Source organism: Alligator mississippiensis, chromosome 13, assembly GCF_030867095.1.
Source record: "Alligator mississippiensis isolate rAllMis1 chromosome 13, rAllMis1, whole genome shotgun sequence".
Classification (NCBI taxonomy): Eukaryota; Metazoa; Chordata; order Crocodylia; family Alligatoridae; genus Alligator; species Alligator mississippiensis.
In genome coordinates this window covers 9,476,490-9,491,883 of record NC_081836.1, presented here as the reverse complement: position 1 = coordinate 9,491,883, position 15,394 = coordinate 9,476,490, and the positions used below count along the sequence as shown (strand labels likewise).

Below are 15,394 nucleotides of genomic sequence, written 5' to 3'. Positions count from 1 at the left end.
GGCTGCCCTTTGGGGAGCTGCTGCTCACCTCCTTTGGAGACAGCAGCTGTGAGCTGAACCCATAGGGAAAGGGATCTCTGCTCAGCCACCTCCTCCCCTGGGCACTGAACAGCAAGGGGGCTCAAGAGCAACCCTCCTGTGCAGTACAGACCTCTGATGGGTATTTTCCCAGTGGCTAAGAGCTAATGTTTCTTCTGCTGCTCCTAGAAGCCTGACAGGCATGTGGGATTGGGAGAGGGATCCCAGTGTGTCTCTGAGTGGTATACTGCCTGTCCCCTCCAGCCTCCCTGGCCCTCACTCTCTCTAAAGGCCTCTGTTTCATCTTGGCATGTGGACCTGTCCAGTTGCCAGCCTGAAGCAGCACCTGTCGGTCAGCTGGCACTGTCTTCTGGATGCACTGCTGGTGCCGTGCCACGAGGGGCAGGTGGAGCTGCTGGGAAGGTAGGGCACAGCCCTGCCGTGCTCTGGAGGGATCTGTGTCCAGCCAGCCCTAGCCGCAGGGACAGGCGGTCTCTCATGGAGGATCCTAGGGCCACCCCTTCCCCACCCTCCCACACGGGTGATCTCCACATGGCAGGAATGCCAGGCATGGCTGGGGGTGGCACGGCTTCCCCACACTTGTCCCGGGGCTGAGCCGGCACAGCGGCCACGGGGTCTGCGGTTAAAATGTGCCACTCAGCAGCTCCTTCCCAATGCAGACAGTGCTTGGGGGTGTGGGAGAGCCCCTACGGTCAAGCCAGGCCCTGCTGGGGTATGAACAGCTCCACTCTCACAGCCCTGTCCCCGTCCTGCCATCACCATGCACATCCTCTCAAGCGGGACAATGAAGGGAGGAAATGGTGGCATGGGGCAGTGAACTGTACTTTCCCCTTGACATCACTCAGGGAGCAGAAACCGGACTCAGGTGCAAGGGCCTGATTCTGCATCCATAGAAGTCACCGGTAGAACTATCCAAAATCCCTGTTTCTATGAGAGACGTGGCAAACCCCAAGGGAGGCAGAAGCAAAACTGAGTACTGCCTACATCCTTCTCTCTGTGCCTCCTGGCCCCAGCCCTTGCATCCCTGGGGAGAGCTGGCTTTGCCTCTTAGGAGCTCCCGCGCTCCTGACTCCTCACCCCACTGCTGGGGTCAGGAGCTGCTCACAGACACTCGTGTTGCCTGCTGCAGGATCACTCCTTTTGCAAACCAGCTCGTGACGGCAGCAGGCTGAGAATAACCAGGGGCTGAAGGGACAGAGAGCCAGTATCTGGCAGTTCCCCTTCCCCGGGGAGAGGAAAGGAATGCAAAACCTGGTCTCAACCTTGAGGCTTTTTCCTAGTTACAGTCCTGGGGGCGGCTGCTCTGTTCGGGTCCAGTTCTGCCTCTGCTGCGTGCCCATGGCAGGGGGAGTTTGGGGCACTACAGAAGCACGATGCAGCCCCTAAATGACAGACCCAGACTTGTACTGACTCTTGTAAGCAGCTGTCCTGGAAGAACAGCAAATGGGGTGAAAACACCGTCAGGCTACGTGAAGTGCCCACTCCTGCAGTATCCAGTTTCCAACTATCTTTTTGGGGATCCATGGGCCAGCCGCCAAGCAAACCCCCCTGGTTTCCCCCACCTGCCTAATAGAGATCCTGGCACTTATCAGGCAGTCTGCACCAGGAGAGGATTTACAGTCCTGTCACTGGGGAGTCCTGAGTGTTTTATTTCACTGTCTCTTACCTCGGCTGTGACTGATGTAGGAAAACATCTTGACAGCAGACACTTAAAGGCATTTCAAGGCATAGCGCTTCCTACAAGCCATAAAAAAGCAGGATAGTAATAATCAGGTGTTACTCTCTTATTATTCTATCAACCGAAGGCTTGGCCAGGGACATATTTACAAGCCACCTGGGAAAAAGGGGCAGCTGAGTCACTCACAATCGGAAAGAGTGGCAGGGGAGAAAGCAAGGTTTCCCACAGGTGAGATCTCAGCAGCAAGTATAGAAATAATTGATACGGGTCAGGCTTGCAGACTAGATTCCTGGCAGATCTTTAAAGGCAACTTGATCTTGGCCCAGATGAATGGGGCAGGATGGACTGGTTGTTACTATGCTGGTCTGGGGTCCCAGCTTTACCCTCCCTTGTGTCCTTGCTCATGTCTTTTGGGATATGGTTTTCTAAAGGGCCTAAGTGACTTAGGAGCCTAATCATATTTTTGAGCCTGATGTAAAATGTGTCTGCACTCTGGAGCTGTTTCTGGCATAACTTTCCTGGCCGAGGTCCCAGGGGAAAGGAAGAAGATGCTGGCAGTGTGGAGGTCTGCGGCTGCTATAGCAGTGCCACCTCCCCAGATGACACCATCTGTGCTGACCAACATGCCTGTGGTCAAGGTGATCACTTCTGCATTGAGCGGGTTTGCCAGCATAGCCATGGGGGTGAGGCGGCATGAACTAGTTAGGTCCTCACTCCTAACTAGCACGGCCATACCAGCCACGTTACACTGCAAGCTCTTAGAGCCAAGATCTCTTTGACTTTCCATGAGACTGGCCACTTTGCAAAAGGTAACTTAGTCATTTAGGTGCTGTTGAAGATTTTGCTCTTTGTCCCTCGGGGGCTCAGTTCCCATTTGTACAGCAGGGGTGGTAGCGCTTTCTCTCAACCGGTGGAGTTATAAGCCCATTCCTTTCTGCACACAGGGAGAGCTGCCTCTGAATGCAATACAAGTTAAGTTTGAGGAGAACCAGAAAACCTCATTCCTCATAGAAGGTAGGTAACTCGCACAAGCCAAATATTATAGAACCACGGAGCATACAATCACAGAAAATTTGGGTGGGAAGGGGCCTCAGGAGGTCACTTCTAGTCCAACCCCTGCCCAAAGCAGGACCAGCCCCAACTTGATTATCACAGCCAAAGCTTTGTCCATCTGGGTTTTAAAAACCTCCAAGGATGGAGAGTCCACCACTCCTCTGGGTAACCTGTTCCAGTGCTTTTCTACCTTCCTCATGAGAAAGTATTTCCTAATATCTAACCTAAACGTCCCTTGCTGCAACTTGAGCCCATTGCTCCTTGTTCTGTCACCTGCCACCACTGAAAACAGTCCAGCTCCATCCTCTTTGAAACCTCCCTGCAGGCAGTTGAAGGTTGCTATGAAATCCCTTCTCAGTCTTCTCTTCTGCACACTAAATAAACCTAGTTCCCTCAGCCTCTCCTCACAAGTCATGTCCCCCAGTCCCCTCACCATTTTTGTTGCCTCCCACTGGACTCTCTCCAATGTGTCCACACCCTTTCAGTACTGGGGGGCTCAAAACTGGACACAGTACTGCAGATGTGGCCTCACTAGTGCTGAATACAGGGGAAGAATCACTTCTCTCAATCTGCTGGCAACACAACCCAGTATTGCATTGCAACCTATTAATGCAACCCAGTATGCTGTTAGCCTTCTTGGCAACAAGGACACATTGTTGGCTCATATTCAGCAATATTGCATACAGCATATTTGCCATATTGCATTAGGTGAAGCCGGTTTGACTTGTAGGAATGGCATTAATTCTTTTAAAACTTAGGTTCCAAAAGAAGATTTTGCTCCTAGCATTATTTTTATAGCAAAGAAGGGTGGTGGAATTATAAGCCTTAATATGGGCAGACACGTTTGCATCCATTGAATATGCATTTGAGTCATTCCGCACCCGCGGTGAAATATCTGTGTACAGAAATAGTTTCCTATTACTGCCTGGGAACCAGAAATGGAAAAGGACTTGAAAAATGGGCTGAAACCGTACAGCTGGGAAATGAAACTTGTTGGCCTAAAATTCACGTTCCCACCTGAGTGACGTATAAGAGTAACCAGAACAGCATGTGTTGTCCACCCAGCTGGTCATTGAAACTGCAATTTAAGGTTTAATTGAAATTTCCCATTTCTAAATACTGATGATAAAAACAGGAAGAAAAAAAATCCAAATAATGTAAATAATTATTTTTCTCCCCTCCTCCCAGCATTGCCCCCTCCGCATCCACTCCCAACACCTTTAAGGATCTTAAAGGATCCGTAGTTGATTCAGTGCAGGGAAGAATGATTGTTATAATTTCTCTGCCTCTTGACAGCCTCCCTTTTAATGAATGCTTACAATAATGTGGCATCATTATTTAAGGGACTCTGCTTTGTTTTGTTTCTTTTAAGTGCTGATTTAAGCAAAGCTGCTGCTTGGGTTGATGCGTTTAGAAACGTTTCATTTTCATTCGAACCCAGCATCTTAGTGGCTGCATCGCTGCTGAAGTCCAAGCACAGACTTCTCTCCTGGAGAAGAGCAAGGGGTGGAAGTCAGGCTCGAGCCAGGGCAGTAGCAGTGGCGCTCTATCACCTGGCTGTTTGGGGCATGGGTCTTATGCTGGCTTTCCACCCAGGAGGGAATATCAGCCTCCAGATATTGATTTGTGAGGGGAGAAAACATGGCTCGTCCACCAGCAGCATTCAGTGTGATTTCTGTTCCTTCTAGGCCGGTTAATAAATTCTATCCGGGTCATGTGCCCCAGCTACGAAGATTACCAGGAGTGGCTCTACTGCCTGAAAACAGCCCAGTTTCGAAATGCAGAATCGTCGCTCTCGGGATCAGAAAGCTTCACAGGATCAAAGCTCCCCCACCTCGGGCAGGTAATAGGCATTGCAAGGCTGCATGGAGATCGATTTGTAATATCTCTCCCGGCCACACCTCGCTTGTTATGTGAGAATACCCTGAGGGACACGACTTTGCTTGGAGCGGCACACAAAAGCAGGAGAGAAAAGTCTTTGATCACTGCAGATTAGATGTATATCCCCGTATAAATCTAGGGCTCTGTACTCAGAGTGGTCTTGGAAAGGGGGCAGTGGTATGAAGTCATGTCTCCCTCCCTCTGTCTTGAGAGAAGATAGTAGCCTGCTGTGACCTGCAGCCAAAGGAGACTCTGGCCACAGGTTAGGATGTTTCTGTGCAATCATCCTGCTGCAACGGTGCTGTGATGGTAATGGGGATTTGCGAAGGGAGACAAAAAAATCCCAGCTCAGCATTTGTAGTGAGAATGTGCTCAGGCTGTAGAAACTGTCTGCCTTGACTTCTTCCCTTGCTGAATATCTTTTACCTGATGGATAAAAATCCGGGCCCAGCAATAGGTGAACAAGTCTTTCTCAGCAATGACTGGGCAGTGTCTGACGTGCACTGAGCTCGTGGGTCTTCCTCCAACTCCCGATGGCCTGTCACACAGACAGACATTGCTGCTGGCATAAGTGTGGCACTTCTGTTGGCATCCCTGGCAGAAGGTGATTGAATAGGCCATAGCTATTTAATTACTTTCCTGTCTCTAGAAGCTAGCTTCTCAGTCATGCAGGGTACATGCCATAGCCACAGCTGTGAGGACCTATTGGTGGCAGCACAAAGCTCAGTGCAGGATGGAAAACCTGCCCCAGAAGCTGAGTATTAAGCAGTGGACAGGGAGTGAGGTGAGGCCACTAGATTGCAGCACCCAAGCTAGTGTCAGGGAGTCTGCTTTGCCTTGCAGTGACAGCAGTGCAGATGTACTCCCAGTCCGGTAGGTTTGACACCAGAGCCCATGCTGGCCCAGCTGTGTGCGATGTACATGGTCACTGCCACCCTGAGCATCCAACCCATTGCCTTTCACTAGAACCATTTGCTGGGGCCTGAATAGTGCAGACAGCAATAACCCTGTGCCACCTGTGGGCATGGGATGTCCCTGGCCATGGGTGGTCTCTCTCAGGACATGGGTAGGAGAGTAGGGAACAGGTCAGTCTGACTGTGGATGTCCCATTCACTGTTTTTTCTCCCCTACAAATGTTTCAGTTCCCAGGCAGCGGCAGGGGCTCGCTCACCTCAGATGGCCGGACAAACTCCTGGACGTCAGGAGGCAAAGTCACCACCTTAACCCACCTCTCCCAGAACAGCGGCTCCCTCCCTGATGGAGGGGCCTTTCCCATGATGCCCGAAACCAGAGTGATTGAGGACTCCTTTTCCCCAGGCTATTCCCAGCCTCTGCATGTAAGTGGGTTCTCCTTAGGGCTGGGGCTAAGCATGCAGGGTTGGCTTTGACCTGGCTTAGGAGTATGTGTGCTTGCAGAGCACGGGCAAGAAGAGCTGAATGGCAGTAACTCACCAATGCATGGCCCCAAGGTGGTGTTTATAATAGAGCCCCCGTTCGATGGCTCCTGGTGGAAGGGGAAGCATTGAGCTAATGGGAATTGAGCACTTGGGTCATCAGGGCCCCTCTTACACCTCCGTGAGGCAGGTTCTCCTTTGGGATCGCAGTGGTGAATAGCGTCACAAGAAAGCACTTGGCATGCGTTGGAATTAGCACGTGTGTGTGACATTTTCAACCTACCACTACTTTCAAAGCCTGCCAAAGGCACAAATGGAGGGGCTCCAAGGTCAGGAGAAGCCAGGGTTAAATTGATTCCCCCCATTCACCCATAGGAGCTGAGAGTTGGCCCTTAATAACACAGTATGCTGTTTTTTAGCAAGAAACTCTGCCTCCCATAATGCCTAGGTGGGCCCATGTACAGCTCTCAGACAGGTTTCCTATCTCCACTAGTCCCCTACCACCTCCTCTGCATGCCATCCTGGGTGCAGGTGTGAGGGGAAACTAGTATGCCATTAAGCAAACACCAGTTGGTTGGTAAGGAGCATCAGAGCACTAGTCCCCAATGCCCATCTCCTTATGGCCAGAGCATCACTGTCCCATCAGTGCAGTCACCTGGGACTTACTCCATCTCATTCTACATGACTCGAGCAGTCGGGTTATCACCCCTTGCCACGGGCATGGGGTCTGCAGTCTGGCCAAGGCCACTGGATGTTGCAGTGGGCATGGGGAGGGACCTTGGTGAGCACTGCCATTCTCATGCTCATGGGGCACGTGGGTGGCATGTGTTTGGGGCATGTTACAGCAGCTGACCCAAGCATTTGCCATATGGTTGCAGTGCCTGGCGAACCCCAGCTGGTCGAAGCAAGAGCTGAAGAGGGGCGGCAGCACCCGCAAGTCCAAGGGCAAATGCGGCCCCTCCACACAGCAGCCCCCGCCCGGCACGCAGGACGCAGAGAGGAACGCATGCCACCTCGCTGCTGAAAACCCCAATGGCGAGCACCTGTCCCCTGTGTACAATGAACCGTGCTCTTCACTGAGCTCCGAGCAGCGCCAGGCTCCCCCCCTGCGTCTGGACTTGAGCAGTGTAAGGGCTTGCACTGCCTGGAAATCCTGATGGTCTGGGTGGGGAGGATTGTCTGGACCAAAGTGGCTCAGGCAGCTTTGGGCACAAGCAAAACCAGCAGCTCCTGCCCTCCAGGCCAGCTCTGCAATTAATGCTCCGAGTGCCTCTTGTGCCACAGCAGTAGACCAGGAGCCAGGGGAGAGTCATGGGTACCTTAACCTCTCCTGGCAGCCTGTACGGGGCCCTGTATGATGGGGGCCTGGTCTTGGGAAGAGGGCAGTGGTGCGTTCTGGGTTGTGCATGAGGCCATGTCTTCCTCCCTCTGTCTTGAGGGAGGATAGTAGCCTGCTATGACTTACAGCCAAAGGAGATGCCTTTAGCTCAGACAGTTCCTATTGGTGCTGAGGGTGGTGGTGGAAGGGTCCAGTTGCCCGTGGTGGGCAGTAACTGAGGAAGGGGTCTGCTAGTTCAAGTGGCAGGTGGAGTCCTAATTTGGGGAGAGCTCCACTCCCACCTTTGCTAAGCGAGTCACAACACGGGCAGCGGGATGTGGCATTGACTCGGGGGTTCTTCCTTTCAGCTCACTCGCTGGAGCCTGGCTGAGAGTCAGCACTCCATGGCATCCAGCTCCTTGGAGAAGACGCCCCTGCCCAAGTCCCCGCTGTATGCAGACCCCTACACCCCCAACTCCCCCACGGCACTGAGTCCTGCAGGCTCCGGCTTCCTGGAAGAGGTACAATGCATGCTTAGTGGTGGACTAGTGGTGGGGCAAGGCAGAAGGTCATGTCCATGACTCACTGCATGCAGCTTCTGCTCCAGTTACCCCTCATGGGGCAGGGTCAGGGGTCCTGGCCTCTCTCCTGTTCTGCTGCAATCCTGGGCTAGTCCCAGAGACCAGGGCATCTGGTGCCTAAATCTTTCTGTATACAGCCAAGTTGTCCAGCTGCCAAACCCAGGTAGAAACAGGCCTGGGGCAGGTTTACTTTCTCCCAGTGTGGGCTGACCCAAAAATGAGCAGAAATGGTCTGAGAGCTAGGTGAGAGCAGTGATATCAGGTTGCCCCGAGACAGGCTTAGGTCAGCTCAGGAGACTGTTTTATCCAAAAGCCCAGGCTTCAGGGTTGGTGCACGAGCGCATGTCGAGGACCCAGCCTCTGCTTCTGCACCTCTCCAGTGGGCAGGTGCTGTGGTGGAGCCTGCAGCTGCCTGCCACTGTCTTGCTGAGAAGCAGCAAGTTGTCTCTGACCCTTGAGGGTCTTCTGTGACACAGTTAGGGCCTGGGTCCCTCTTGTCCTCAGCCAGCCCCTGCCTGGCCCTCTGGAAGCACTTGTTTTTTCATCCCCCCCAGGGGCTGATGGCTGGCTAACCTGGGCTTGGTTCTTCTCATCTTCATCTAAGGGCAGAGTGTGAACCTGATGGCAGTGTGGTTTAGACCTGCAGCTTAACTGTGTGGCAGAGAAGGAGCTTTAGTGTTGGCAGCTTCCAAGACGGTCTTTGTTCTTCTCTTCAAGTTCCTCAGGTGTCACGGGCAGACCGGCTCAGAGCAGGTGAACGGCTGCCCGCCAGCCCCCGGTATCCATCACCCGCCACACCAGCCCTTACGGAGCGCCCACTGGAGAGAATCACCGGCAGCCCAGAGATACAGCGTCCCCGGCCCCTCCTGCAGCCCACTGCTGGGGCGACCTCCTGACGTCGCCTTCTTTGCAAATGTGAGTGCCAACGGCAGGGTGGGGACCAGCGCTGGCTCTGAAAGTGCTGGGAACTCAGGGCGCGGGGCTGAGACCAGTGGTTCGTGGCCCTGGCTGTGGGGGAGCACTTTGATTTCCCTGCCCCCAGGGAACAGGACTCACGAGATACAGAAGCATCTTTTGGCATCACCCTCTTGTGTCCTGCAACATGAGGTTGAGGGAGATGCTTTGCTGTGGCAGTGGCAGCCCTGGGCATGCAGATTGCTAGAGGCACCATCCTTGCTATACATAGCAAAGTGGGCCTTGAGAAACAGGCTTCTGCCTGGATCCAGCCTCTGACCTTCATATATGGGCACTGACATTGCAGTCCTTAAATAACCTCAGAATGGGTCTCCCCTCTTCCCCCTGGCAGCTGTGGACACACCAGAGTCCAGAGACCAGCTCACCCAGAGGCTGTGGCAGGGCTGGGAAGTGAGCCCTGGTCTGACTTCCGGGCCAGTGCAGCACTTTTCCCCTGAGACACCCCTAGAGAAGTCCATTTCACCAGCCCAGGTGTTGGGAAGGCTCGAGCATGACCGAAACAGGATGATGGGGGATCCAGGGGAGACCCATCATGCCAGAAGGATGGTGACTACAGTGCAGGGTTTTAGGGGTGCAGTGGGACTGAGCCTGTGGGCTATGGCTGGGTGCACCCAGACAGACTGGAGAGAGGAATCTGCTAGGACCGGGAGGGAGGATTTCTGTTTCCCACAGGGAAATATCCTGGCATAGACCCTTCATCACTGCATTTCTTTCTTCCCAGGTTCCCCCCCGGAGGGAAGAATACCTGGGATCTTCCCTGCAGCCCTCAGGTGAGCCCCAAGGAGGCAGAGGACCTGTCCTGTCTCATGCACGCGTGTTCTCCTCTAACTTGGCCTGGCCCAGCGTGGCCGTCTTCCCCTCCAGCTGTCCGGCTGCTGTCACTCACCAGATCTCTGAGCAGCTGCTGCGTGCTGCGTAACCCAAGCCCTGAGCATAATGTCTGCCGCCTTCTGCTCGCTCTCCCTGCCTGCCATCTGTCCGTCTCACGCGAGGCTTTGCATTTTAGGCTGGTTTTCCAGAAAAGGCATTTAGCTATAGCTCCCCCAGATTTGCCAAGACCCACGATCCCATCAGACCTCGCTTATGCTTTCCCAAGAAGGTTGCGGAGCTATGGCTGGGTGGATCACTGGGGGCAAGTCCCCTCGGGACAACAGCAGCCCATCACCTCCGCTATGTGTCACCTGGTGTCAAAAGCTGGTGGCACAGAGCATTGCTTTGGGAGGGAGCTTGTCTGTGTAGGGCAGGATCAGGGCTCTGTGGGGCATGCATCTGTGTCTCGATATCTGACAGCTCTGGTTACCAGATATCTGGGTGCAGCTTCTGAATGTCCTTTGGGGGGTGGGGGTCAGGCTTATGGTATTAAGCCCACAAGAAACCAGGTCATCAGGTCAGTTTTCCTTTCCCAGGCGAAAATGCCGGCGTTTACGACCTGCCCGGGAACAGGCACACGTGGCTCGACTCAGACTACCACGACTATGCAGAACTCCAGAGCTTCCAGAGCGAGCTCAGTTACGACAACCTCTGGGAGGCCGAGGGGAAGGACTTGGGTGTCCGGCAGGGCCTGCCACCGTCCAGCCCTCAGTACTATCATGTCTGAGAGCAGCACACCCCAGCTGTGCTCCTCGCCCCTCCACAGCCTGTTCTTCCCTGATCAGCTGGGACGATTCTGGGGTGTGTAAAGGAGGAGGAAGGGCCCCTGCTATGACTGTCCATTTGTGCTGAAGCCTGTGGGCACCGGGTTCTCCAATCCCGATGGAGGCCATGGTGAACTGTTCCACCACATCTTAGTGCGAGGCCCACAAGCCTGTGGAAGAGACTATGAATCCCGATGAGGAATGAAATCCCTGCCTGCTTGCCAATGTATCTGCTGCACACAGGATCCCTGGGGACCTGTGGCATCCTCAGGAAACCTGCTGTCCGAACTACTGGAGAATCAGGGCCAAGGGACAGCCGTTACTCTATACAGCAGAAAAAAAGCCAAGGTGCTAACTGAGTTGCATTGGATCAAAAAACAAATGTGTGCATGGAAAGATCAGCGACTCAAAGGCCATAGAAGAGGTTGCTGGAGGGGTGAGTGTCTGTGAAGTATTAGAGCTATGGAGTGGGACCCTGATTATCTGCCTTTTCAGTGGAGTCTTGGTTGGTGATTAGTATTACAGGGCACTTTCATACCTTGAGCCCGGCCAATGAGCCAGATCACCTGCCATGCTGCACCACGGCCTGTGCGAAGGGACATGGACACGCATGGTCTCCACACTCAGTGCTGCTGATGGCTGTACTCCTCGCACAGCCTCAGTACAAGGGGGACAGCTAGCCACCGAGGTGCAAAGAATCCTTGAGCCCTGCTCTCGCTCACCAAGGCAGTGCAAGGCACCTCCTCCCTGCTGGCTACTGCTCCATCTTCACTGTCAGCACTAGCTCAGATGCCAGGGCATCAAAAGGCATCTAAGAAGGGCATCGAAGAACCTGGCAGACATTGAGAGAGGGACAAAGGGGAAATCTGTTGCCTGAAGCGTGCTCGGGGATGCCACCCCGGCCTCCCATCCCTCTGCCTGTGACTGAACTGCATCCAACCCGTTTCTATGAACAGGCAGGGGGAAAGAGGAAATCTTCTTAAAGCAGAACTCAGCAGGCCCCTTCTGGTGCTTAAACATCTTCAGTGAAGTTCATATGCTGAGCTCCTTCTCCTTAGTCCTCCAGGGCCCTTGCGGGAAGGTGCCAACAGGCATCACTCCAGAGGGGATATAGAGTCTGATCACTCCCCAGCCTCTGCAGTGCAGACAGGCTCACCAGCAAGCCAAAGGGCTTTCCCTGAAGCTGCACAGTCTATTGTTTGCTCCCCAGCAGCCTGTAGCATACTAAGGAACTCTTTTTTTCCCCCTTTCACTAGTACCCATGAAACAAGCTAGGAGATTGTGGTACTTGAACTCTTTTACATGGCATCGAACAAAGTTTACACATACGGTTTGAGTGGAATATTTGTATTTAATGTGTAAATGGAGGAGAGTTTCCAATCTATTTAATCTTGTAGCTCTGAACTGCAGCTCACTAACCCATGCATCTGTGCTGGGTGAGATGGGTGGCTCTTCTAAGCTGTTTTGTTTTATTTCAGGTTCACTTTCATATTGGGAAGGTTTATGTCTAAGAATAACTTAGCCTGGAGAGGATCTATTTATTCAGAACAGATTTGCACTGGGGAATGTCAGAGCACATAGTTTTCTTATGTGCAGCTGCACTCTGGTTTCAGCGAACGTAACACCTTGCAGAGACCATTTTTCCAATCTGGGTTGGGTTTTTATTTTTTGGTTTTTTTCCCTTTTGTATAGCAGAAATTGCCATGAATTGAAATAACTTACTGTTTTCTTCTCTGGTTGTTTTCCACAAGATTGTACCATTCTAATAATATGCCTTCCTTCAGAAATGAGTCTCTCTCTTTATTTGTCCTTGCCTGGTTTAACAGAGGAATCTGTTTTCTCCCCCTTTATGATGCCATCCCAACACCTCAAGGACAAAATAACTGTTCCTTCCTTCCAGACTGTGAGTCACTGGGTAAAGGGCTCAGGTTGGATCAGTGATTTGCAAACATATTATCTAGGAGCAAACTCTCTAGTGTATCCTTCAGGAGAGAGAGGCTGGAATTTGGAACTCCAAAGTTTATGGGCTGTTTTTCCCCTCCAATGTCTTTGGCTGAATGGGGCTTTGCAAGTAGCGGGCAAAGAATTGCTCAGTAGATTTTCCTGAAGGACATGACTTTGCCTGCCTGGGAAGTGTGTGGTTATGAGGCTGGGAGGGTCTGTGCTACCTGCACTCCAGCAGTGTAGGAAATTCAGACTGGGTGATGTTCATCACTGAGCAGCTGCCCAGCAAAAGGGCTGGGTGGGTCATGAGTTGCCCAGAGGTCTTTAGCTGGGACTTCGTGCAGCGGTGGAAGTCACTCAAGGTGTGCATTCCCTTTCTCTCTCTCGTTCTGAATCAGCTCTAACACCTCTGAAGCTGCACCAGCCAGGTCTTTGGCAAGGGAAAGATAAAGATGTCAATGGAAGCAGTCCCACTAGAGATTTTCCTTTGAGTAAAATTAACATCCCAGGCCCACCTGGTGAGAGGGCTGCAAGGCAGGTACTTGGCTAACAACCGAGCTGGGTAGGCAAATGGTTTGTCTACGGACTCCACGACACATCTCAAGTCCTCAAGACAGGGCTGGGGACTTAGACCCAGCCTTGTTTGCGATTCATTTGGGAACAAGACTTGGTGACATCAGTTTGGTCCCCCTGCCTCCCTGATGTGCTGGTTCTTAGGGTAATTTCTCCTCCTCCTGTTATACTTTTAACTTTGGTTCAGTTTTCCTTTCCTGTGGTTTTCTGTCTGCCCTTTAGCCCTTTGACTCTAAATAAATGTCACCTTTTTACCTCATTCCCTTTACAGTGCAGAGGCGCTTCTGTTGGGAACAGAAATGCGGGCCAGGGAGAGGGCCGCCTTCCAAACAGACTGCTCAGTGTTGAAAGAAAAAATGAGAACGATGTATGTGCTGGGCAATTTCAGCACTGCAAATTAGGGGGGTTGCAATACTACACGGCCTAATAGAAACCAGCTAACAAAGAAAGGGGTGAATTTGTGGCCTTCCAAATACTAAGGTATTGAAAAGATTCACCAAACTGCACAATAGGGCCAGTTAATTGCTGATGGATAAGGAGCGAGTACCCCCAGAGTGGCTGCATTTCAGTGGCAGGATGATCGCTCCTCACCCCTCACTAATGCCTACAACAGGTCCTAGCCTGGGGTTCAGTGTCTTGCCCGACAGACAAAACCTCACGTTAGGGATGATCGTTCAGCCCAGAGAGAAAGGTGAGAGCCGCCTGCCAAGGGGCCCATGCGGGAACTGGATTGCCCATCCCTCAATTCCCTTGTTCAACTGCTCTGCAAAGGATGCTCTGGGCAGATTCTGCACTGGCAAAACTGGCCTGGGTTGAGGTGCAGCTGTGTTTTATCTGAGCTATTTAAAGCGGTACAGGTGGTGCAATGGGAGTGCAGTAACCTGGTGCAGCTTATTCCCTTTCCTGTATGGGAATACATTTGACTGGTAGAAAGATGTTTTATGTCGGTAAAATTTAGAGTGAGGGGGACTATGCCACTTGACCTACTCTGGTATAACTATGGTATTACAAAGCCTTGGTATGTCCTTAAAATGGCTCCAAGACACCATTCCTTGACTTTGGGTAAAGTCAGAGCTATATCCCATCTTTACAACAAAGCCCCCTCTCATGCCTCCAGTACTACTGGTGTGCCTAAAGGACCCTCCAAGCCCAGTAGTGACTCACCCTGATGGTGGTTACCTGGCTGGAGCCACCATTGTAGGCTGCAGCTCCACTCACATAGTCCTGTCTTGTGACTGTGTAAACCCAGTGCTCTGGCTCCAGCTCCAACACATTTCTCAGCCAGTCCAAGGTTTATAAATAGAGAACTTCTTCGAAGGGATACTAGCTATCGCCACGCAGAGGGCCCCTAAATTGAAAGCACAGGAACTTTGAAAACAATTCTACCTCCAATCCTACCATCCTCCAATCCTCCAGCCTGGGTTGCAACAGAGAAAAATGTCTTAAGGAGGTGACCCAGTAACCACAGCACAAGGGCAATAGAGTTTGTAGCAAGCCTGCACACGTCCAACTGTTCTGGATCACCTTTTTTAATTTGATTTTGCAATAGTCAGCCCGAGCAAAGGTGGAGCTGTGATTACAGTTGGAAAATATTTGCAGCCAATAATTTATTATGGGACCAAGGCATTCAAAGACATGAGTCTCGGCCCAGCTCCCCAAGCAATCATGAGATTGGGCTGGAAGAACAGGAGTTTTTTTTTTCTTTTAAACGCATTGGGGTTCTTTCCTTTGCCGTGGGGTTTCTGAGCTTTATAAATTGCACTCTGCTTCTACTGGAAGGTTTCCTTCCAACAGCCCTGAGAAATAGAAACTTACTCCTTTTACCAAGCGGAGATGGTCACATAATCACGTGACTCTGGGAGCACAGGCTTTAAAGACAAAACATCGAACATCAGGAGATTCAGGCTCTGATCATGAGAGCTGGCAGCACTGAAACAACACCCCTGCCCTCTTTCCTGGGTGGGATTCAGCTGGGACCTGCCTCTGAGAGTTTTATTTCTTATAACCGTGTTTGTGTCTTTTGAAGGTTTTAGGAAGTAATTTATGCAAATACATTTTAGCTTTTTGGTTGCTGGCAAACTTCAGCTCCGGCTTCTAATAGTGCTCTTTGTGCTCTGTAATTGGTCAGCCACAATTTACGTTGTCATGTCTCCGTTCTCATCGGATGATTCCCCCATCCACCAAGACTGCTCTGTAGGGCTATGTGAAGGCTCGCTGTAGGCATATGTGTGCGAGTGCTCACTTGCACGCTCCACGTGCCCTGCTCCCGTTCTGACAGCCAATGTGCTCTGAATCGCACTCTCGCCTGAATGCCCCTGGAGGGT

At 52.0% G+C, this 15,394-nt stretch overlaps 1 protein-coding gene across 1 annotated transcript in view; it reads left to right on the top strand.

Annotated features, from left to right (window-relative positions):
- Positions 1 to 12,340, top strand: part of PLEKHN1 (pleckstrin homology domain containing N1) — a 38,509-nt gene extending 26,169 nt beyond the window's left edge. The window contains exons 9-16 of the mRNA XM_019494044.2: positions 2,662 to 2,731; positions 4,459 to 4,613; positions 5,794 to 5,988; positions 6,924 to 7,172; positions 7,732 to 7,884; positions 8,662 to 8,859; positions 9,641 to 9,689; positions 10,326 to 12,340. Coding sequence (XP_019349589.1) covers positions 2,662 to 2,731; positions 4,459 to 4,613; positions 5,794 to 5,988; positions 6,924 to 7,172; positions 7,732 to 7,884; positions 8,662 to 8,859; positions 9,641 to 9,689; positions 10,326 to 10,516 — 1,260 coding nt within the window. The 3' untranslated portion in view covers positions 10,517 to 12,340. The remainder of the gene's footprint in view (positions 1 to 2,661; positions 2,732 to 4,458; positions 4,614 to 5,793; positions 5,989 to 6,923; positions 7,173 to 7,731; positions 7,885 to 8,661; positions 8,860 to 9,640; positions 9,690 to 10,325) is intronic.
- Positions 12,341 to 15,394: the final 3,054 nt, after the last annotated feature.